Here is a 25,608-nt window from a genome sequence, read left to right on the forward strand (position 1 = left end):
GCTGATGATCATATGCTTTCACTCTGCCGCAGGAATATAAGGAATGCTGCTGCTTATGACAACATGGGTGTGTGCAGAAAGGGCAGGTGTGTGTCTATGTGCTTTTATAGCATGCATGAAAGAGGAATCTGTTAACTCAAGATTTCCCACTGGCCAGTGTCTCTCATTGGATGGCACAGGGGACTGATTTGCATACGGTGGGAGTGTCCTGAGCCAGCGCTGGGATGAATGACTTGTTCAAGTCAGATAGAAATAAGGCATTGCACTCAGCAGAGGTCTGCACAACTCAAAGCTCAAAATGCCCGGGTTACTAAAGCTACCACTGCTCCTGCTATAAGTGGAAAGTGCTGGACCAGGACAAAACATGTTCAACAACAGACACAACGGCCTTGGCAAAAGAGGAAGAATATGGGTAAGTTTTAATGATCATTTGTTCTATTGGCAAAAGTCACTATGATAATCAAGAGGCTATTTACTGTATTGTAGATCATTTATGTATTATATAAGACGGAGGCACACTTAGGCCCCCTGGAGTTAGATACATAATCCAGACAATTGACAATTCTAGCTGAAAGCACTGATGAATGAAGAGCTCTGTAAGTGATAATACAATATAACAAAATGCATTTTAATTCTACTGTAATCGATGAATTTTTGATAATCTCCTTCTATTTGGCACTTCTCTTAATAAACTATATTATCACTATTTGCCTTGTGTTTCAGGGATTCTGTATCCTCTTGCTCTGCACCATCCCCCCTTACTGTTTTGCCAATTTCAGCCAAGCAAAACAGATCATCTATAAGATAAAAGAAGGATTACCAAAGGGGACTTTCATAGGGGCTATCGGAGTAGACTTACATTTGGATTTCACAGTTGAGCCCCCCTTTTTATTCAATCTCCCGCAAAAGAAGGTCAGTGATCAGTATGTGAACCTAAATAATACCACCGGGGAGCTTTACACATCTGCTACAGAGATTGACAGGGAGACCCTGTGTCCTGACAACTCAGAGGGACAGCGATGTGTCCTCTCACTGGATGTGTTTGTATTACCTCAGCAATACTTTCAGCTTGTCAAAGTTAAGATTTTAATTGAGGATTCGAACGACAACAGGCCAAAGTTTCCCACAGATGAGATCTGTATGTTCGTCCCAGAAAACACACCAGTCAATGCTCGTTACGTGGTGGAGCAGTCAGCAGTGGACCCTGATGTGGGTATTAATGGAGTCCAGACTTACTGGCTTGTTAACGACTTTGGAATGTTCACATTGGATGTCGAGGAGAATGAAGGCGGTGAGCTGACACCCTATCTCATTGTGATAGAGGCTTTGGACAGGGAGGTGCAGGATGAATATGTTACAGATATCATCGCGGAGGATGGAGGGACCCCTCCTCTACTTGGTGCAGCTACTTTGAAAATTGTCATCACAGACGTGAATGATAACTGCCCTCAATTCAAAGAGTCACAAATTAATGTCACTATTCATGGGAATACCACCAAAGGGGCACATTTGGCACGTCTGCATGCTGTTGACCCTGACCTTGGTGCTAATGCTCAGATCAGCTATGCTTACAGTGAACGTGTGCCAAGGGACACCAGGAGCTTGTTCCATTTGGACAAAATCACAGGGGTGATCAAACTAGCCAGGAAAATTGACACTAGCACAGCCACATTTTATAAGCTTACTATTCTGGCCAATGGACCTGGTTGTATCCCTGCTGTTGCTACTGTTACTATCCATATCATCAAAGTGGTTACTGGACCCCCTGCAGTCATACCCCGGTACATTGCACCTGAAAAAGACGGAGTGCTAACGATAAAAGAGTCTGAGCCAGCTTTCTCTCCAATCGCTTTCTTCACCATAAAAAACATTGATCTGAACCAAAGGGTGGACTGTTATTTGGAAGGGTCTGGTCCCTTCAGGCTTGTGCCCTACCAACTGTTCAAGAATGAATACCTTCTGGAAACTACAGAGCCCTTGGACTATGAGAAGACACAGGATTATGAGCTGATTGTGGTTGCTAACAATACTGGAGGGCTAGTCATGAAGACATTCCTTAAAGTGCACGTTTTGGATGAGAATGACAACGCACCTGTGTTTCAGCAGTCTTTGGTGGAAATATCAATTGAGGAAAACAATTCACCAAACACCTTTCTGGCCCAGCTCAAAGCTTCTGACCAGGATAGTGAAAGTCGAGGGGAGATCGTCTACCTCCTTGGAGGTGATGCCCCTGGGATTTTTCTGGTGGATCGTGTGACAGGTGTCCTGACTGTTGCCACATCACTTGACCGTGAAGAAAAAGAGAAATATCGGTTCATCGTGAGAGCAGTAGATCAGGGGACACCCAGAAGGGAGTCAATAGCAACTGTGGTGGTGACTGTGCAAGATCGCAACGACAACAGTCCACGTTTCATCAATAAGGACTTTACTTTTTTTGTGCCTGAGAACTTTCCGGGTTATGGTGAGATCGGTGTTCTGTCTGTGACAGATGCTGATGCTGGAGAAAATGGATGGGTGGCCCTCTCCATCCTCAACGGCAGCGATATTTTCATGATAGACACAGGTCGAGGTGCACTGAGGGCCAAGACATCATTGGACCGCGAGCAACAAGGGACATACCAGCTGTGGATTGAAGCTGTGGATGGCGGGGAGCCTGCGCTTTCCTCTGTTACTATGGTGACTGTGCTGTTGTTGGATGTAAATGACAACCCACCAATTGTCCTCTTCCCTAAGTCCAATCAGTCTTACATGCTAGTGCTACCAAATACGACACCTGGAACATCAATCACAGAGGTGTATGCTGTGGATAAAGATGCAGGCATGAATGCTGTGATTGCCTATAGTATCATTAAAAGGAAAGGTGGTGAGCCGGGGTCATTTACCATCGACCCTGAAACAGGAAATATCACATTGAAGAGGGAGCTCAGCAACAGGGGCCTCTACAGCCTTCTAGTGAAGGTCACTGATCATGGTCAACCTGAACCACTTTATTCAACAGTCATGGTTAACTTTTTTGTCAATGAAACAGTGAGTAATGAGAGTTACATCCAAAGTCTCCTGACCAGAGAGGCTGACATAGAGGTGGAGGAGAAGCCCTGGTACATTGGCCAGATGACAGATGGGCCTGAGAGGTATGAGCTGTTCCCCTGCCGGCCTGTCCTCATTGCTCTTTCAGTGACATGTCTGGGGCTTTTCTCTCTTGTTGTCACACTGACATCTTACATGTGCTGCAAGAGGTTTAAAAAGATCAGGAAGAAAAGATCAGAAGTGGAAATGCCTTTGAAAATAAAAACTGACCAAGCACAGACTGTGAACAGAAAACTCAGGCTGATCTCAAATATCTGATAACTCCGCTGTCCACACATCCAAAAACAACCACTGTTTACATGAATGTTTACTCTCACTGTAAGAGTTACAGCTCTTACACGCTGTTGCTCTTTTACTTTTGTCATGTGATTTTTATCGCTGCAGCATACCGGTCTTTATAATTTGGCTCTATGCTTCCGTCGTGGAAAAAGGCTTCAAGATCTGTTCTATTGTTTATTTTTCATAATATTTATGAAAAGTGAAACCTAATTTAAGCATGCTGTGCTAGAAAATTATTGGCATCAGAGGCATAATGGGATTATTATAAGGCATGAGGAGCAACTAATTCAATATTATGAAAGTTCGATGTAAATATTGTCCAAAATGTTTTGAATCTTTATATCAAAAGTTTGCATTGGCATCAAAAGGACACATGGAAGTGCAAGAAATGCTCATATCTTGGATTAGTTTGAGAAAAGTTTAATCTCATTACAACACTTGTCACTATTATAAATATTGTGATTGCACTTGCAAGTTAGAGAGATGTTAATATATTTATTTTTCTAAATAGAATGTCCACCTATGCTAATGAAGTAAACATACATTTCTGAGCTTGTTGTTACAGAAAAGGCTAATCATTGCATACACTAACATGTCGTGACAAAGCAATCTGTGCAATGAGCTTTTATATTTGGAACTAAAAACAGACCAAAAAGAAGGCTGACGGGTTTTTCCAGAGCTTTCACTTGTGTTTCACTTCCTAGTTTTTGATTGTTTGGTATTCCATGTCTTATAATGAGTACTGAGAGACACACTGTGAAATAAGGCTGAAAGCTCTTGTAACGGCTCGTTAGAGGACCTTGAGTTTTGTTTTTTTTATTTTCAGTTTTTGTTCAAATTTTGTTTGATGTCTTACAGCCATCTGAGTAACTGCAGCGAGCCTTCCAGTGGCAAAGGCTTATATATGTTACTGTTGATCTATGTAAACCCTTTAGATGCCATCACAAAGAGTAACATGTGTTTATCAGCTCAACAAATTGAATTGTGTCTGGATGTCTTTGTCTAAAATCTGCTTTGAGTTACATGCATTAGCTTCATTTATAGAATCATGCCCTTCTTAATGTGTCTGTGGAAAAAATGAAAGTGTTTGTGAAAGAAAATCAGAATAACTATTAAAGATACTTTATTTTCATAATATACTGGATATTGTCTAATGATAAAGTATGGCCTACATGTCCTACATATAGAGATTGGGTATGAGAAATATGCCTTTGGTTTAAGTATTCTTCCAATCCATCTCAGCTTTATTGGCAGTTTGTTTAATGATGCATGTCACAGGCAACAGCTAAATGTAACTGTGTTCTGATGCTGGCTGAGGTGGAATATTGATAGGAGCGTAAGCTTTGGATTACAATAAAATTACAAACACACATGAGGCATATTCACTCACTCAAACTCTTTGGTAGAGTATGCTAATTTTCCTCACGTGTGAGTGAGAATATAAATTCTGATCCAGAATTTTCAGAATTAAATATCTGCATTTATTGTTTCTTTCACGAACCATAAATTGCTTCTGGTGCAATTTACAACTGCCTTGTTCTATTTAATAGACAAACTACATGGAGCAGTTAAAGATTAATAGCTTGAGATCCCGTGCTGTTGTTTTCATCACCGGCATGGGTCAGAGCTTGTGGTGAGGGAACACCCAGAGTAACACTCTGAAAGAAAAACACTGTGCTGCAGTTGTTCTTGTCTGGAGGGTCAAATCAAATTCCCTTGCCTATTTGGAGATGTACTGGCAATGACTGCACTCCCAGTACCACTACAAATTTGTGAATAACTCCCCAAGAAATTGCAAAAGTGGCTCTGTCGCTTTTTCTTCCAATACATGAGAACCTGGGTTTCTACTTTTAAATATTGCTGTTACTCTGTTTCATGCTTGTTTGAATATTTGAGTTGTGTAGACAAAAATACTTTAGGAGTCTTTTTAATCTTGTAAATGGTATGCACACTCCCAAGAGAGGAACTTTGTTGTGTGTACTTCTGAAACCTGTCTGGGTTTGGCTCTTACAAAACAGCAGCCATGCAAACAAACCTGTGCTCACAATGTTCTCAAACATGCAGCTTCTCAAGTCATCGCTGGCTTTTTAGGATGGACACACATCAGGCAGGCACAGAGCAAAATGAGAAGATTTCAGCTCAGTGTAATCCTTAGTAATCGCGTCTGGACAAACTTTTCATCACACAAATGGGATGATAGATGATATACCACATGCACATAATGTATGTGCACAGAGTGATAATGATGAAAGGTGCTACTACAACAACAAAATATCTCACAACACATGACCAAAAGAAAGTGCATTTGCTCTGCCGTTTGTGCTAAAACAGGCATAACTGGATTGGGATGTTGATCTATAATAAGTAACAGAAATTTCTTAAAGGAACGGTCAGACAAAAACATGGTTAATGTCTTTAATAGGATAAAAAAAACGCGTAGTTTTCAGTCACTCTGTTTCATATCATTGGGACAAACTTTGTAAGCATGTTTATACATGCAATATAAGTGTTTGCATGTGAGAAAGGACAAAAAAAATTTGTATGTGCAAAGTCTAAATAAAGGTAATTTAATTATTGATTTATCACAACAAGCTGGTCAAAATACCCTTTACGAAAGAATATGAAATGGAATTGTTTCGAAGCTGTGGCGTCAGAACAGTTTTCATAACATTTCCTACTAAGTTCAACACATCATGCAGGAAAATGTCAAAAAAGACTTCCATCAAGTATGGGACCTGCATCGAATTTTGCTTATACTTGGCCAAACAGGTGCGATGTCATAATTAAATCTCATTTATCAAGCCCAATCCGTACCGTACCAATATCCTGATAATGTGTTCCATAACTGTGTACAGTGACGTTTTGCAGCCAAGTAACACATAATTGCGATGGTGTCTGGATAATTTTACTTTTGTTTTTCACACTGTGCAAACATTTACAGCATATGATTAATTGCAGTAAAAACAATGGAGATCTTTTTTCAGTGGATCCCATTTCGCTTTCACCCGCCTTCTCATTTTTTAATTAGTCATTTTTCCTCAGCGTGTTGGGACAGGAAACAGTGATAAAAGCCCTCATGTGCAAAAACAAACAAGGGCTTTTTTAATAAATGGCAAGAGCTGATCATGACCTCACATTTCCTTAAATGATATGCTATCTACGTTTCTTAGCTACTTGAGCCCTTTCTCTCTTTGTTGTGTTAGTAAAAAAAAAAATCAAATCTGCAATAATCTCAACTTAAACAGTTTGGGTATGGTGGTCAAATACTTTCCATTCCAACATACCCAATGATGTTTGCTTTCATTTTTAGGCAGTAGTGGTGTTGTCTACACATTAAGCGCTGAAAATGTATGGGATTTTTAACTTGACCTAGGGAGTCTACATTCTCCTGATAGCTTTTTATTACATTACAAGTGCTGCAAATATAAAATTATTAAAAATGAACAACAGAAATATCCTATTTATGTAAGTATGCAAACCATTCTCCCAGTAGTTGGTTTAAGTATCTTTGGCAGCCTCAAGTCTTCAAATTGGCTTATTGAGAATTATATCCTGTGAACTTAGCACACCTTTTCTTTAGAAGTTTCTTCAATTCTTCCTGATGAATATGTTTAATGTCATTCAGTTTGGATGGAGAGAATCAGTGCACACTTTCAGGTCTTTCCCGACATGCTCCGTGTCACTGGGAGTGGAACTCCCAACCTGCAATCTCGTGCCTTTTGATGACTCAAAAGCATCTGTGATGACGCACATATTGTGCGTTTGACATGTTTTTCCTGTTGTTTTGTACAAGGAAGTGATCAAGTGATGTGACGCAAACCTGTAACTATGTATAGATTAATATTAAAGTGTAACCATGTGTTTTTTTTTAACAACATATGTTATAATTATCATGTATTAATAACATGTATTTCTTCTATCTTAGCCTAACCAACCATGACTGACAGCCAACTTAAAAAGGAAAAGCCATTGGACAATGTTGGATTGGATTAAACCCAAACTTTTTTTCTCCTTTCGGGATAGTCTGTGGTGCAGTGCAACCATCTACCACGTCTTACCTCCACAAAAGTGTTTTTAAACATCTCGTTCATTATCTGACAGTTTCATGTAATGCAAAACGTAAGCATGTTGAAATTTGCAAAGGAAAACGTCAGCATGTAAAGTTCTGGAACCTTGAAAATATGGTAATTTTACAACTCTTGAACATGGTGATGGTTAAATGTTAAGTAAAACTTAGTTATGCTACGATTTTCTAAGGTGAACGAAGAAGAGTCGTAACTAAATTTTTGAGCCTTTAGTATGAGAAAGCTATTATTTTTTGCTGTGGATCAACATAACTATTTGACTCTCCTATACAGGCCGGATTATTGGAATACTCCTCACAAAAGGACAACCATTTCTCCCATCTCCACAAAGGAACTCTGGATCTCATCCATAGTGACTATAGGCCTTACTTACAAATCCCCTTGTCACAAACTACGCAACTACTGGCTAGGCAGCCAGATATAGGAAGTGTGTTTTTGTATGTGTGTTCCATTGTAGAATTGTGGATGCTACTTAGCTTTTTAGGCCTTCACAATCTGCAGAAATGTTGTTTCATCCTTTTCCAGAGCTGTGCCTTGCTTTGTGTCATGGTTCTTATGACAACTTACCCGACCTCAAGGCTTGGCTTTCACTCTCGGGTGTGAGTTCTTATAAAGGCATTGTGTGACTTAATTTAATTAAATCGGCTGAACTCGTAGAGCCATTGCAAAGACCTCTAACAGAAGCGGGATTGTCCTGGTTTCAGCTGAACTGCAACTGTCATTTCAAAGGGTCTGAATATTTAGCAAATTGGATATTTCACTCTGACGATTGATTAACTAAAAAAAAAATGACCTAAAACCATTTTGAAGCAAGTCTGAAGCATAACAAGATGTGAACATTTTGACAGCGTCTGAAACTTTCTGCCTGGAGTATATAAAAAAAAAATGGGACAATTTTAACCTAAAGATTAATGAGCATAATTAATACCACATTTCTTCAAAGAAACAGCTGGAAATAAGGGTGTTGCCCTAAGAGAGACCGCTTTTCCTCATGGCAGATCACCACCAGCAGTAATCCTGCAGGATGGACTTTAGAAGGGTAATTAGGCTTAAATCGGGAGCGTGAATTATATACATGTATATACAGATACATAAAGACAAACACTCGTGCAGTATCAACTGCGGACACAACTCAGCATTGCTTTGTATCTGTCTCTATCTCACTCCTCTACCCCCTTCTGGGAAAGTCTATCTGAAATTACATTAAATTCTTAATGGTGTAGACAGCAATAATTACCATCAGTCACAGCCTGATCCCATTTCCAGATTGGCTTTATTGTAAGTCCATGCCTTGAAATCAAACAAATAAAGACACAATGAGAAGCCCAGGTTAGGTTACACAGCGCTGCTGAACAGAGGAGGTTTCGTTTCCCAAGTTATGACATCAAATACGACCCCTCTCACACGAACATTTACACGCACAGGCACATACACACTTTTTCAATCTTTAATAATGCATCTCCATATTCTTCCGGTGAAAATCACTGCCTTTGATCTCAAACATCCTTCATTTGCTGTGATGCAACAAAATATAATCCAATCGCACTCTTTTGATTCTGCTGTGGATTACGTTACTAATTTTCTTTATTCCTCCGTCCGCATTTGTCTCTCACTTTCATCCAGCTTAATTCCAGGAAAACACAGAGAGGCTTCCAGGGAATTAAACGTGGCAATTTAGTTCTGAGAGATTTATTTTTTCCCATAACCATTGACAATTTATTAGCATCTTGTCCCATGATTGTATTTATTCTCCATACTGACTGCAGTTCATTCAAATAATTTAGTTTTCTATTCCTTTGTTAAAAAAAAAAGAAAAAGGACAAAATCTACTCCTATTATTATGCTTTAGGATAATGCTTCTAACTACTATTATGACACGGCTAATCTTTAAAAGTCTTTCAAGCAGTTTGTTCTGACAGTGACACTGCAGTGGACTGATCACATGCGATTACCAAGTCTTGATAATGTGTTTTTTCTTCTTTATGTTTTCTATCAATCAAGATAATTACTTAGTATGTAATATCAGATATTATGTGACAAAATTAGGTCGTATTTTTTGGAGTTGTTGGCTCATCGTTGTCTTTTACATAAAATATCCTCAAAAACTGAAATACTATTATGAAAAGAGCAGCATTATTGAAGTCGTCTGCAAATATAATGCATGTAAATACCAGCATCAATGGCACTGAAGATCATTTTCTAAAAAAATGAAAAACTTTTTAAGTTTTATTTAACCTATTTTGACTTGAAGCCAGACCTTTCAAGCCTGGAGAGGTGTACAAATGGCATCAGGATTTTTGTAGAAACACCAACTACTGTAAGGTTTACCCCGATGAAATGGCTCTGGTTGGATGTTGTGAAATTTTTCTGAAAGCCTTCATGTTTTACAAAGCTTTTCTGAGCAAAGCTTTCGCTCGTGACAGGTTAAAGCTGTAGGAAACATGTTGTTGAACCGTTGAGTGGAATTAATAATAGTCTTTTGGTGTCACTTCTGTTATGTAATTGAGGGTAATTCAACTAATTATCAGGTATGAGCTGAGGATGACTATTTGTTAACCTTTGTGTGGTGTAACAATACAAGAACTATTCTAGGAGAAACCTGTTTTGCTGGGTTCTTCAAGTTTCTAGCAACTTGGAGTGATGAGCATAAAGAAAATAATTCACAAAAATTGAAGTAAAAGAACTTGCACTGTGGAGCAAGATTCACCACTTGTGACCATGTGTGACACTGTCTGTACTGTTGGAACATAAACAACAGATAATGTGTAGAAAATCAATCAAAAGTTATCAGCCCAGTAAATAGCTGAAAATTTATCAGTTGTTGTCCTGGAAATTGTTCTTACAATTATGGGGGGGGGGGGGGATCATGTCTTTAGTTCAATCTGCTTAGTGTAATGTCTTGCATATGTTTTTTTTTTTCATTATTTAGTTTGTTTCCTATTGTGGTCATCAATCGGTAAAAAAAGAAATGCAGTAGAATGATGCTATATATCTGATCATATGCAGGATTGTTTGAGTATGTGTTCCAGAAAAACGGTTTCAATCAAACTTGGTTGTTTACACATTATTTTAACTGAGGACACTGGTATCAGGCAAATGTTCTCGAGACTACTTACCCATGGGACATGTTCACATTGTCTGCACAAACAAATCCCCCTTCAGCATATAATGATCCCATCAAAAATAGCCAATGCAACTTAGCAAACTACACATCTGAACAGTTAAACCCTAGACACCAAAAAAAGAAATGATAAGTTTAGCCTATTACATTGAAAATTCAATAAGCCTTTGGCCTCTAACTAATGCTTTCTGTAAAAAAATGAACAAGCTATTCCTTGTAGTGAAGGTTTTCACTCATACCAACTGTTAAAGTGTTATTTTCTCCAAAATTATGCAGTTTATGTTTAATTGTGGATGCTGTTAAATTAAAGCAGCAATATCAAATTTCTAATGAAATACTATACTCTGGTTAGCAGACTACAAAGCCAGCTGGGTCATCAGTTTCTGTTTTCAAAGAGTGCATGGATATAGACCACTGACTGTGCTCCCACTGCCTCTCTGCCTGGCTACATCATATGATTTCTAACAAAGCTGCATGGACAGTGGTAAAGAGTGTTACCGCGTCAAGTATTTCAAGGCCATGATTTATATTTCTTCAAAGTTTTCTTGTGTTTCTCTTTTTTTTTCTGTCACCTTAAACAATTTGCTGAGCTAAATTTTTTCATCTGTGGAAATGTCAGATGTCCTTAATGCAATAAGAGTTTTTAAAGGCCAGCACTGTGAACTAAATCTAAAACTAAATCATATCAACATTGTGAATTATAACAAACTCATGGTCCTGACTCTCCATGCTTCAGTCTTCTGGAGTGATTATACAACTCCAAGTTGGAGACATTGTGTAAAATCTAAGTAAAAACAGAACACAATCATTTGTAAAACTCACAGACTAATATTTTACTCGCACTTTAATTTAAAAAATGTAATAAATGTTGACATTTTACAACTTGCAAAAAATATATATATATTAGCTTGTCTTGATTTTGGTGGCAGCAATATGTCTCAAAAATGTTGGGATTGGGGCAACAAAAATCAGAAAAATGTAGTTGTACTGAAAATAAACTGCTGGAGAAACACATTGCAACTGATTAGGTTAAGTTTGACAACAGATCATTTACATGATTTGGTATAAAAAGAGCACCTTAGAGAGGTAGAGTCTCTCAGAGGTAAAGATGGGATTCTGATTTTAAAAAATAACAAATCTGGAGGTATCTTTGTGCTAAAAGAGCACAGGCTGAAATCGTTATTAGGTGCCTGTTGTCTTCAGGCTCTAGTATTAAAAATGAGTATAATTCAATCATGGAAATCAATACACCGGTTCAGGAACACTTCCAGAAATCATTGTTTAGGATCAGGTTAAAGCTCTGTCATGCAAAGAAGAAGCCCTGTGTAATCCAGAAATGTTATCCTCTTTTCTGGGTCAAAACTCATTTGAAATCAACTGCAAAGTGAAAAACCGCTCTGTCGTCAGACAAATTGAAATTAGAAATTCTTTTTGGAAATCATTAATCATGAATTCATTTCCACTAAAGTTGAGAGGGACCACCCATCATATGTGTCCATGACATACAATTTATTGTAGCAATTACTTGATTGTATTTGTTATCCTCTTTTAACAGAGAAAATAATTTTAGCTTGAGGTCTAAAAAAAAATGCAATGTTTATATTTAATTATGTCAGGCTAAAGCTTTATATTATTTAGGTCAAGATCTTTTAGCACACATTTCTAGTCAAAGACTGTAATTTCTATCTTTGTGTCATTACTTTGAGCATTTGGCCTGAATATCACTTCTGTTATCCTCAATTTGTGAAACTCACACACAAAATACTGCATAAAAAGATCAATTTGGCATCAAAGGAGACTTCTACATTCAAGGTAAAAGGGAATGAAAGCTGGATGCGGTATTGCCCCAGTAAAGTGTTCCTTCTTCCGCTCCTCAGAAATGAAGTATAAAAGACTTGTCTGATGAAGCTGAAACAGCACACTGAGTTAATGGAGTGTCAGATGAGTGTTCCTTTTTAATATCGGTCACTCGTGCATTTCGGGAAGCTGTCTCTTCTGTCAAGAGGGACTAGGTCTACTTGCTTAACTTTGAGAGTAAAATGTGCAACATTTTTTCAGAGAAACAATACAATGGGTCTTCATTTCATTAATTTGCCCCCTGATCTGCTACATCAACACTGAAAATGCCGACCATATTTGGACAAGGATTGAGCAGAGTCAGAATCATGCATGTACACATGGTGCAAGCATACACTCTATGCAATACACAGTGAGTTAACCTGACATCTCGTGCTAATTTTATTCTTTATTACAATTGGTCCAAAAACAATTAACCTAGGTGGTAAGAGAGAAACTTCCATCTGAGAGAAGAGAGTTGACACAAGCTGCAGACTGAATAGTAATAATAGTGGAAAAAGAGAGAAAAGGGGGGGGAGTAAAAGAGCCAACATATTAATCCCTGTCTGCACTGTTTGTGGTTTTTATTCTGACGGCCTTTGGCAGATAAAGAGAGACAGAAATTCCAACACAGATACAAACAAAGATGAGCAGAAACGTAGGGAGGTCCAGATTAAGTAAAGGAAAAATATGAACAGGTGGGCCGAGAGATAAATGTTCAGAATGTGGTTCATTTGGTCCCAAGTTATGCTATTAGTCAGGGCCTATGCTCTTCTGCCATATGGCCCAAGTTTATTCAACCTCTATATTCATTTATGGACACAGCAAATAAACAGAGGCATTGGTTCATCTTATCAGTTTCACTTTTTTATTTCAATTTTATCTTTTGGATGTTTAGAGTCAGTGTTCTGGTTCCCTGACCACAGTCAAAAGCTCTTGGACTTTGTGGTTTGTGGGCCAGCATGCAAAAAAACTAGATAAATTCCAGGGCTTGAAGTGAAAAAACTATTTTAGTAGTCTTTTAGATAACAGTAATTACTGTATGTCAGTGTAAAATACTTTGTACATTGAACAGTCCAGCCCATTATCCCTCCTAAGTTTTTTTGCAGCTATATAGCTACAATAGCCTGATGCTTGAGCCTTGGCTGCTGCGAGAGAACAATTAGATTACCCAAACCACCACTAAAGGAACATGTTAGAACAACGGAATTTCACTTTTCATACCAACTTCACTGGGAAAAGCTCCTTTGGAGCTATTTCATCCGTGACCAGCTGAAGTGACATTACTGGTTATTCATTCACAGAGAGGCACCAGTTCCAACCAGCATAGGTTGGCCAAGAAGTACTATTTTGCACACTGGCACCGCTGTCTCTGCACTTGCAGATTGCACACTCTTGGTAAACAGTGCAGTCTGTTTTGCCCCTTTCAGAGAGGCACTCTTTGTGCAACTTCTTGTGTCAGAGTCATGTCTGAAAGAGCTCTCTTAAGAATGTTAATGTAAGAGCGACTAATGTCTCACTAACTGAGTGGTGCCATTTTAACAGACTGATGACACTATCAATGTTACGCATCTCATATGAAACTGGCTTAAGTAATTCTTTCCCAGAAAAGGTGCATGCCCTTCAGTTAAGAGCTGAAGTGCTTCTGAGTCTTGTTCACGTGGGATGAGAAAAGGGACTGTGAGATTAATGTATTCAAATAAAAAAAAAACAGCTGGACTGGTTTTTCTTGGTTCTTGGGGGTTTTTTTTAACCACTCATCAACATTCCCTCTTCATTCTAAATGACTGGTGGTGACTTCAAAGCTTTTAACTACTGTCCGATTAAGGTGTCCACATGAACTTAATAACTCAGTTTTATTGTAATTTAGCCAATAATCCGATCCTTTCAGTGCCATGTAGCCCCACTGACTGACCCTCCTGACAAACCTTTAGGTTTTTATCACCCGTGAGTTGTTTACCTACCAGGCCAAAGTGTGAAGTGTTTTTTTCATTTGATTCAAGTTGCAAATGACCGATACCACCTAGGGAGGAGAGTCAACACTGCATTGCTGCATTGTAAGTTAAGATGGAGATGGACTGCACAGTCTTGACCTGTAAAGCTCTCTTTCTGTGTTGGGCAATGTGCTGGTGGAGTGGCTTTTTAGACTCCCCATTGTACTATAAATGCATGTGCACCTCTCACTGCACTGAACTGCATATACAATTAGGGTTGGCTTGCCTTTAGGTGTTATATCCTTAGGGTGAAGCAGTTTTTGTTAGTGTTGTGGGTGGGAAGCGTTTCTCAGACACGCCATCTATGTACTACAATATTTTCAAATCTGGGTTTCTACAAGTTTGGAGTACTTTTCCATGAGATTGACCTTAGATTGTGTCCAGATACTGTAGTGAGAGTGACAAGATCAATGTACAATACACTTAGGGTCTCATTTGCCAGTTAATGTCTCCACCCTCACCCATGGCAACAAACTTTGGGTAATGACCGCAAGAATATGATGACAAATGCAGGCTTGTGAGAATAAGTTTGCAAACCTTCAGAGGTTTGCAAGCACTGCTAGCTGGGAGGATGCTCATCAGGGACAGTCTGGGTCTCACGGGGAGGATTATCTCCCAACTAGCCTGGGAACAGCTAAATATACTTCAAATGGACCTGTTGGAAGTTGCTGAAGACAAAGAGGCTTGGATGTCTCTGCTCCTCCAATTGTTACTACAGCCTGAAATGGACTAAGAGGTGGATGGATGGGAAGGATGGATGGATGTTTTTAAGTATGAAAAACATAATAGGTTATGCAGTGCCTGTGAATGGTAGAAGCCAAGCGTAGAATGAGATGACATTATAGATTTAATCTAAAGACTCTTGAGCACAGCACAATCAGGTGTACTGTCCCTCAAATACCCTCCCTGGCAGTATTGGAGAGTAGTCAAAGGCCTGTTTATGTGACACTTTTGCAGGATTTGCAGCAGTGCTCAATTGCCTGTTAGAACTTCAAATAATGTATGGCGCGATGAGGAAAATTGTTTCAGATCACTAAGATACACTTGGGTCACTCATGTAAATACAAATGTGTACACAGCACGCTCATAGTCAGATGATTCGTTGGGATAAAGACACAGGATTAAGCATATAGTATTTCAGCTGCAGTCAGCTGATGACAGGTGAGAACAAAGGAGGTAATAATAGGAATGCCATTAATAATATGTATGTGTTGTTTTCCACTTTGAACTGATAATAAAAAAGAGATAACAGATTATATGACATCATTCTATTACTTAATGATTTTATTATTGATCATATGATATGTTAAAGTGAAACATGAAGGATTCTTACTAATATTTCTGTTGATACAATCAGATGTCAAAAGAATCGAAAATTAAAAATTCTGACATACGTTTATGTGCTGGGACCTGAAGAATGATATTCAAGGTTAATTACGCATCTATTCAATTTAGGAATTTTGTAACAACAAATGCTGGAAATGATATTAAAATAAATCATGGAAACAAATAATAAACATGTTGCATACACTACTCTATTTTTCGTCAATTACTGTTGCTTGTAATTATCGTCCTGATTTCTTGACACTAAATTGAGTTTTATTGAATGGGTTGTTTGACTGTTTTTGTTCATTTTATCACCCACATGGAGTTATTTTTAGTTGAAAAACTATGCTGTTTGAAACTAGGCGTTGGTATGTGATAAAAGGGATTCACTGGAGAAAGAAAAACGCAGTAGATAAAAATTTACCATTTTATTACCTGAACTTGGAGCAAAACAAGCAAACAACAGTTATTCCCGTGCAAATCATCAATAAATGAAATATTCTTGATTCTTTTATTACAATGTGCATACTAGTAATTAATGACAATAAGTGGTTATGAGTTGCAATGCATTTTCATCTTCCATCTGTGTGTTAGCTGTTTTTCACATCCCAGATCAGCAAAGTGAGCCAAGTTATTCTTGAGTAGACATGACATATGAACACTCCCAAAAAATCTGATGAACCCCAAAGGTTTTAAACTACTCTGGCAAACTGGATGAAACTGACAAGAGCAAAGCCATTCACTCCTGCTAGAGAAAACATGTTGCTATAGCTTTGGAGGACATTTGTATTGCAGCATCAATATTATTTATTGATATCACCTTGAGATATTCCATTAGGCATCATTATCAGGGAATTTGGTGAAAAAGCAGAAGGTGACACGCTAACTTATCAAAACACGATAGTGTGTGTAAACTAACACACTGTTATGTTCTATTTCTATCTGCACATTGTGATGGTGTTTTGTGAGTTTTTTAAAATATTGGGGTTGGCCTCCTTCCTCTCCAGGGAAATGTTTGCCCTTTGCCACACTTTACAAATGTTTTGTAGAATGCTCATAAGCGGAAACAGGTGAAAATACATAACCTTGTGTGACAAATATGCCCCTTTGTTCAAGGGAAGCCTTATGGCAGTTTATCATCTCTGTTGATCATGATTTGTGGCCCCAGTGTAAATCTCTATTGTCTGCAGGTTAATCCAGGGATTTATGGGATTTTAGGTACTTCATTGGCGAAAATAAGCTGTAATGAGGAAAGATGACACATTGGACCCTCATTTAGTGAGAGTGTAGGGCTGCTTTACTCTAAGGTATACCATTATGTTAAGAGGAATTAGTGGCAAATGAAACTTTTAAAACAACTGCTTGTTCCCTTAACCACCCCACAGCTGGTTAAGTAAACCTGCACTTCAATTCTGCAGTGCACAAACACTCATTACCCCTCTTCCCTGCTCAGGGAATGTAAGCTAATGGAATTTAATTTTTTCATTACAACATGTAACATCACATAGACAGACAACACTCTGAACGCATTATGCTTGATATATCTCCATCTATCCACATCTATGCCGCTTAATCTGTCGGTCGGGTCGCGGGGGTGCTGGAGCCTATCCCAGCAGTCATTGGGTGAGAAGCAGGGTACACCTTGGACAGGTTGCCAGTCCATCACTGGGTCACACAGAGACAAATGAGACAAACAACCACACACATGCTCACTAAGGACAATTTTAGAGACACCAATGAACCTAACATGCATGTTTTTGGACAGTGGGAGGAAGCAGGAGTACCTGGAGAGAACCCACGCATACACGGGGAGAACATGCAAACTCCACACAGAAAGGTCACAGCTGGGAGTTGAACCTAGAGCCCTCTCGCTGTGAGGTGACAGTGCTAACCACCACACCACCGTGCAGCCCCACTTGAGATATCCCTTTAGTCATTTTAGCACTGAAAGCTAACACTATCTACTTCACAGCTAAGCTAACCAAATGTTAGCTTAACTCGCTATTAGGCTAGTTTTAAAATCAGCATAATTTGTTTTCCTAATGAAATATGGAACATAAAGTTTACAACACACATCAGCTTTTTTCAAAGCATGGTAGCCTATTCCCATTTGCTTTGAGGGTGTCTTTTTATTTTGGTGTTGACCCTGAATTCTGACAAAGGATAGTCTTCCTACGCCCAAACTGAAGCCTCAAAATCATGTCTCACTCTTTTCCTACTTCTAACCAGATGCTAAAAATATCAGTCCACTGCAAGTTAAAAAAAAGTTTCCACTGAGGTATATAACTGACCAAAAAAAGGGGCAGTTGGAGGATCAGATTTTGTCACATAACAGCTTGTTAAGCAGATCTTTCATTCAATGGAGCTATTCTATTACCCAGCAAGCGCCATTCTCTGACTCGTTTTCCTTTTGCCATTTGTTCTCCACTATTGGAGATTTGTCTGTCTTTAGCAAGCAAAAAATGACCGGGCAATATTGGCAAAAGGCAGAGAGCAATCCCTGCGAGACAAGGATTTGAAATACTGTTGTTTTAAGGTAACCTTTTAAATCCCATGAATGATTATAATTATAACTGGACTGCCAAAATGTTTAAACTGTAAACCAAGCTCACTTGTTTATTTTTATTCTAGAACAGATGCAAGCTGCTATTACTACTGGGTAATCTTGCAATTCATCCTAATGTGAAGTGACAAACCATTATTTATTTCCTCCCTGCACAGATGACAGTTCCCTTTACACAGATAGTTTCAGCTCCTTACAGTTTGCGATCTTACTTAACATGGCTAAATACTCCGTTCCAGTCCACGTCACAGGCAATTATAGCACACCCTAAGGGACACTTGTATTTTGAGCTATTTTCACATCTTAGGTTGCGTCTCTGATCCAGACACTTCAATGCACATGAATCTGATTTTTATTTCCATATCAGTAACCAGAAAATAGAAACAAGGCTTTACAATCTTCCTGAAAAAGAACCTAACCCTTTTTCTTAATTTTTTTTTACAATATTTAAGTCGGAGTTCGAGACATGGCACAGTGTATAAACTGTGTATTATAGTTGAATAAGATGAGTTTTAGAACACAAAGTCAGAACCAAGGAATATTCATTATATTTCTCTTACGTTAGACTACATGGCTTTGTCTTCCCAGTGGGGTGTCACATTGACTCTTGCCCTTGCAGCTTACAGGCTTATGAAGACTATCAATAACAATGCTTTTGAAGTGTGGCCTACCATGATCTGGTTAGGTTAGACAACAGCGTGGACTATTTTAAAGCGATAGTGATGCAGACCTTTCATTGATGTTTTTTATTGATTTGAGAGTGTTTTTTTGTTTAGCCCCATAGATTTGTAAGCACTTTAGAACCTATAAAGGTATAAATGTGATTGGGGTAGGATAACAGGTGGTAATCCATCACTCCAACAGTGCTGCTTGGCAGCATCAGTTCAAGTGCAGTGGCGTTCCTGAACTCCTTCAATGTGTTGTGCTTGACCACATTCACGGCATCAGTGTCAGACCCACAAGTCGCTATCTCCTTTTTCCAGCATTGCCCTGACCTCTGTTTTCAGCGTGCTGACCAAGTCCTATTACTGAGCATTGAAGCTCCTGTTACCCCAGGCTGCTCTCACAGTTTTTCTTCAGATAGGATCCAAAATGGTCTTCTCTCCCTCTGGGTCAAAAAGGGGATCAGTGCTTCACAATTCGCTGCCTCCACAACATACAGTCATCCCCTAATTAGGAGAGTCATGGAACCAGAGGCTGAAGACAAAACACAAGACCAAGTGGATTTATGTCAACTGACCAGCCTTGCTGACCAAACAATCTCCTAATCCTTTTTTTGTTACATAACATACTTTCTGCTCATAGAAGTATGGATGTTTTCATTTCAGACTAATGTAAATATAACTTTAACACTGTGAAAGCCTTGTTTGAACAAACATCTTTGTCATTGTGGTAATGCTTCATTTTCTCATCTTTGTATGACAGCTGACTGTACAGTCATCTGAAATGTACACTCAGCTCTGTCAGTTTATTTTGCTCCTCAATGAATTTCTCCTTTGTATTCTTTAAACTGAGAGATATGAATCAGGTAGAAGTGCAGGCACTGATTTTACTTATTCACATTCACAACTGTCGATCAGTTCTGTGTTGATTCTGAAGAGGATCCTCACAACTAAGGCTTTTTTTTTATTTTTAGACTGAAAAAAGATAAGTATGTCAGTGCCAGCAGGTGAAAAGGGGAAATGAAGCATTGGAAGGTACAAAAAAGAAATCTAATTGCAGTTATTGTTTTTAAAACAACCGAATCTATGTTGCTCCGCGTTCCTGGATGCCTTTGATCAGAAATGTCAGCCACTGACAGTAAGACGTGTCTTGTTTTATGTTGGCACTCTGTCAACTGGGAGTAGTCAGATGCTCAGTCTGGCAGTCACACTGTATTTTCTCCAGTTTGTTGTGGAGAATTGGAGCTCGAGCTGTGGAAGGCATAAACAATTGTACAGTACCGTGCAAGGATCTTGGATTGCTCTTCTTTTCTTTACATATTTCCAATTAAAAAAGAAAAGCAGGAAATGGCTGCATCAGTTTATTAAAACATACATGGAAACACAGTCAACAAAGATTCTCTTTGAATGTTGGCTGCACAGTGCTTCAGTATTGTTTGGGGGGATTCATTTCTCCATAAGACATTACTCATTACTCCGACTCAGTGATATACAGAGACTTAATGGGAATTATAGGATTTCGCCAAGCTGGTATTTTAGATGACCAATATTGTTTGCTGTTTTTACAAAAGGTCATAGAGAAAAGGATGCTGGGGGTAATTTAGAAATGATGTCATGATGTATCAGCACTGTTTGTAGTGCATGTTATTTAGTATACATCCCAGCTCAGCAGGCTATGGAGTAAAACTGTGTTTTGTCTAGAAGTTTCCAGCAGGCTTGTGATATACAAAACAAAAAAGTAAATATACACATTACCTTTTTTATCTGCCAAAATATTAAAACCACTAGGCTGTTATTGTGTTGGCTATCTTGGTGTTTCTGAAATAGTCGCGGTCTGTTGGATCAAGAAAACAAGACCTCTGGTGGTGTCCCTCGGTGTCAGGCCCCACGATGTTTGCAGCAGATCTGCTGGAACCCGTGGCTTTGAGGGCAGGGTTTCTGTTGATGCTCGATCAGATTGAGGTCTCAGGAAATTGGAGGCCGGGTCAACGCCTTAGGATATTTGCACTGTTGGATAAATTGTTCCTGAACATTTTTGCTGTGTGGGGGTGTGCAATATCCTTATTTGCTGTCAGGGAATACTGTTGCCATGTGCTTGAGCTCATATAAAGTCTTGGTGAGTGGTTTGTGTAAAGTAACAGCCACAACAATACTAGGACCCAAAGTTTTCAGCAAAATGCTGCACTGTCTCAAAATGATTTTTGTTATTTGTGTGGATGATCAATGCATTCGTAAAAAAACAAAACAAAGATTATTGTTGAATGTATTGATATCCAACTTCCTCAAAAATACCGTATTACCAGAATCATTCAAAAATAACAAAGGTAGGCTCACTAGCTGGACTCAGTACTGATTCTCCTTCTCCTTTATGTGGAGTGTAGCCATTAGATGTTAACTGGACAGGGTCTATAAAAGTGACTGAGAGGTGCTTTACACTATGTTTGCTTTGCTGCGTAGACCCGCATGTGGTAACGGTACAGATCAATAACCAGCTGCTGATTCATCATTCACCCTTGGTCTGTACTGTCTCTGGTCAAACTAACTGGCCCCATTTGACCATTAAATTGTCATGTGTTATGAGTTACACAAGGGGTGCTTGGCAACAAATGTTTGGCAGGATGTTTGAAGAATGACCCATATAGGCCATGGTCTGCTGCACACTGAAAACAGCCATTACCACTGACAAGCAGCACCTATCTTGCTCATTAAGCGTTGAGTGTCTGAACTGCAGTTCAAGTAAAAACACCAAAGTTTGAAACTCAGCCAAACTATCTTTTTCTCTTGTCTGTGAGTACAGTAGCACGAGCGCGTAAGTTACCTTGATTAAAGCATGATGATGTCATTTCTTCATATGAGACTGCGGCATACCCATAATTGGAGTTGGAATTACACTTTGTGTTCTGATTTGAGGGAGAAAAGCTGAAATTCAGATGTTTCCCCCTCATCAGTCATCTCTGTGAGCTGTGAGCTGAGGGGAGGGTGAGGAATATGAAAAGCAGTGAGAAAGACGTGTGACAGTGATGACAAAAAAGTGCGAGTCAGCCTTTCTCCTGGTTTGTATCAAAGATCAGTCCTTTACCTGAGATTTGGGAATATTAAGACTCTGTGCAGTATCTTATCAGTTCCGAAGACAACCTGATACAAATACACTGAATAATCAGAAAATTTCAACACTACGCATAATGTGTTAGAATTGCATGTGGCCACATATCAATGTGAACCCCAGACTACACTTTTATGGACGGAGAGCTCTGGAATCTGCTGGGTTTGCTCCATCGATCCTGCTACATCTCAATCTCCTCATGCTCCCTCTCCCTGATGTTACTGTCAGCTCGGATTGGCACATTTATCATAACTGACCTCTTCTGCTCCTTGTTAACCACCACTGTGTCTGGTTGGTTAGCCAGCAGTTACTTGTATGTCTTGAACTTGAGGTCCCACAGGACCTGAGCCCTGCTGTACTCAACCTACTCCCACACTGTGTCCTCTCAAGGAACATATGGAGTACTTTATGTGCATACTGTGTATGAACCAGAAACAATTGTGCAATTCAGTTCCCGTTGTGAATTTCTTGATTCATAAAGACTACATTCAAAAATGGTACTATCTGGTAGAAACGTTCTATTCGTATATCATGTCTGAATAGTTGTGCGTACAGTGATTTGGTCGGCTTTCCCAGTTAAAGCATTGCCTTTAGGTTTTGAAAACAAATCTTTTTGTTGGAAAGACTTCTATTTGCCTGCTTTGTAAAGGAAAAAAAAAAAGAAATGTAAAACACAACGTCTGTCACACCTTAAACCAAATTCAAATCAGAAATAGTTCCAGACTCTTTGCTCAGGGCGCGTGGTTGTCTGAATGTAAAAGTTTGAAGCGATGTTGGCATTCTCCAACACTCCAGCTGTTATATTCTCATGTGCATGACTAAGAGCTAGACTTTGCAACACAAATTGCATTTGCCTAGAGATGCCAACAAAGCCTGCAGGCACTTGTTTTGCATGTTAGTGGTGCAGGCACCAACAGGAGGGTGGTTTGACTTTATAATCTTCGATTCACATGCAAATGACTCGCTTCCACACACAGGGAAAAGGTTAAATAACACACCAGCAACTCAAACAAGCCTTTCTGGACACATAATCTTCCTCACTATCTTGTGATGACATTTTTACTGCAGATTTGATCTTTTCAAGACTAGTTGAAGCTGCCCTGTCATTGTTATTGTACCTCCTCTTCTTATAAGCTTATAAGCCATCGCAAATAAAGAGTTTCAAATCTAACATGTTTAAATCTGTGCACGCAAACACCAATTTCAAGGATCATTTTCTATCTATCATTTCCAATGCATTTTTTTTCTTTTAAATAGAAACAGTTAGACTTGGCTTTATGATTTTTCCATAAATGGTCCTTCAAATCACAATTAAACCAGCCTAATAGCTTTATGGCGAGTGGGACTATTACACCTGATTCCAAAGCAATTCCTTATAAAGCCAGCGCACTAAAAGCTGTTCATGCTGCACTAAGTCTTCCTCTATTTCACCAGGTTCTGAAAATCCTCACAAGAAAGTGCGCTCCACCAGCAGTCACTCATGTAATCCCCCCCCCCCCCCCCCCCCCCCCCCCCCATTTACAAGAAGGAGAGAAAGGATTGGTTTGTTGAGGCCGATGCCGAAATTATGTGAGAAAGAGTGCATTTAACTGGATCACCGGGTTCAGATGTCACTGCCACAAAGGTACTATAGTGGAGAACTGGAGGTTGAGGGGTCAGGTACGCAGAAAGATAATGGCCAACAGCTGTGAATGGGGATATGAGGAGAGGCAGGCAGGTGGGAAACGAAGGGGCAGAGCAAAGGGGATGTTTATGTGGCAAAGAAGGTGGTTCCCTCTGAGGAGTGAAAAGCAGACCTCCTCTTGCAGAAAGTGATCAAGTTTCAGGATGAAAGAGGCCTGAAAAAAGGCAATGCAGGATCTAGAGAGCCTTTTTTTAATTAATCATACTAGCCACATGGCCCTGAAGGTGTCAGTCACTATGATCACCATGGACATCATGGACAACATCAATTCTTTAGAATTGTACTTGTAATCATGTCAGTAGGTCCATAACAAGCCTGACATGTGGAGGAACACACACTAAACAGCACAAACAAACTCTTCTACTGATACCAACCCCCCCCCCCCTGACTGTTAGAGGAACATGATTGTCAAACCTGAACACATTACTATTTTGATTCAAGGAGACAGAGCTAACAACAGAGAAATCAAACAACCTTCCCATGATCCAATTTAAATGGAAATGCAATCAAACTGAAGCTGACTGTGCTAACACCTTTCAAGCCCCAACATTAAGAAGCAAACTGATGCCCCGATACATTTTTACTCACTGTAAATCCAGTCATATGATATCCAATCATAATCTATGACTGTTTTGTGGGATGTTGTCCACTTGAGATCATATCTAACCATAAAAAGGTTCATCTGAGACAGAGAGGAAGGAGAACCATGCAGTATTTGAAGCTGTAGATTTCCCCGATTGAGGCATCAAGATTGCATCAACTGTGCAGTTACATAAAGATGTAAAACAAGATTTAATCAAGTCTTTCCAGACAGCTTTATGTTAACTCGGGTCAAACGTTCAAGAGGTACAAAACAGCGTCACGCTAGGTTTACTCTCATCAACTTACCAATTCCCTGTTAATTGTGTCCTGATGGATGTCGAGGCCCATAAGTATCAGAAACGGTTTATCTTTCGTCTTTGCCATGAATCCTCTGTAACGTCACCCAAAGATTCATTTGTCATTTCTAAAATTAGAACATGTTCAATGTGCCACATTTATTAAAGACTATTTACTCCCTTTATATAACCACAAAAGGATTTTTTCTCTTTACACTTTTCAACCAAAACGGTGACAGAAAATCGACCAAATCGAAAAATCCAGAGGATGATGATTTGCACAGATAACTCGACTTTTTTCCTTGAGTGTCCCAAGACCAGGTTAAACCAAAGGGTTATGAGCAGAAATCTCCAATTTCACTGCGAGAGGGCTTAGCGCTTCTACCAAAATATCAGTGATTATCGGATTGAAAGTCAATCCCTTATTATTTTCTGGCCAATGTGTCAGTCCCCTCGAACACTTTCAACAGGTTCACTTTCAGTTCCTCCCTTGCAGATAGGTTTCCATATTACCAGTCGTTAATTATTCATGCACGCTCGCTTGGCGCCTCGTTCGGAAAATAAAGCAAACTCTTAGAACCAGTGATACAGAATCACACAGTGACCTCTCTGCTGAACCCTGGTGCATTGTCTGTTTGTCTCCTGCTGTTCCTACGAAAGAAACTAGAGCCGAGGTTGAGATTATTTCTTCACGTGTAAAAGTTCTATAAACAGCCACCAGCGTGCGCGGTGCTTGAAGAGCTGCGTACAGTCCCTTTTGTAATGTGCAAAATGATATCTCTGCAGTGTAGCCATCTCTATTACAGTGAGGAAGAGATTGTCTTACCCTTTGGATTTGCTTCAAAGACCACAACGAATGAGTTCAGGCTGCTCGCTACGGACTTGTAGAGCTGACGCTTACGTGTAAGAGGGGAAAGTCAGAGCTAAGCAGGACCAGGCAAGTAAATGTCGAAGAGGAGGAAATAAAACATTATTGCAGCCTTGAACATG

At 39.3% G+C, this 25,608-nt stretch overlaps 1 protein-coding gene across 1 annotated transcript; it reads left to right on the forward strand.

Annotated features, from left to right (window-relative positions):
• Positions 1-250: 250 nt before the first annotated feature.
• On the forward strand, positions 251-4,501 carry pcdh20 (protocadherin 20). Its single transcript, XM_075487974.1, has 2 exons — positions 251-412; positions 724-4,501. Exons 1-2 carry the CDS (start codon positions 365-367, stop codon positions 3,343-3,345), a joined length of 2,670 nt encoding a protein of 889 aa, XP_075344089.1. The 5' UTR covers positions 251-364; the 3' UTR covers positions 3,346-4,501.
• The last annotated feature ends 21,107 nt before the right edge of the window (positions 4,502-25,608 follow it).

This window comes from Odontesthes bonariensis, chromosome 1 (genome assembly GCF_027942865.1).
Source record: "Odontesthes bonariensis isolate fOdoBon6 chromosome 1, fOdoBon6.hap1, whole genome shotgun sequence".
In the NCBI taxonomy this organism is placed as follows: Eukaryota; Metazoa; Chordata; class Actinopteri; order Atheriniformes; family Atherinopsidae; genus Odontesthes; species Odontesthes bonariensis.

Coding starts and splice junctions, on each gene's coding strand:
- pcdh20 (XM_075487974.1), top strand. CDS start 365: ATGTTCAACAACAGACACAACGGCCTTGGCAAAAGAGGAAGAATATGG. Junction 413..723: donor GCAAAAGAGGAAGAATATGG/GTAAGTTTTAAT, acceptor CTTGTGTTTCAG/GGATTCTGTATCCTCTTGCT.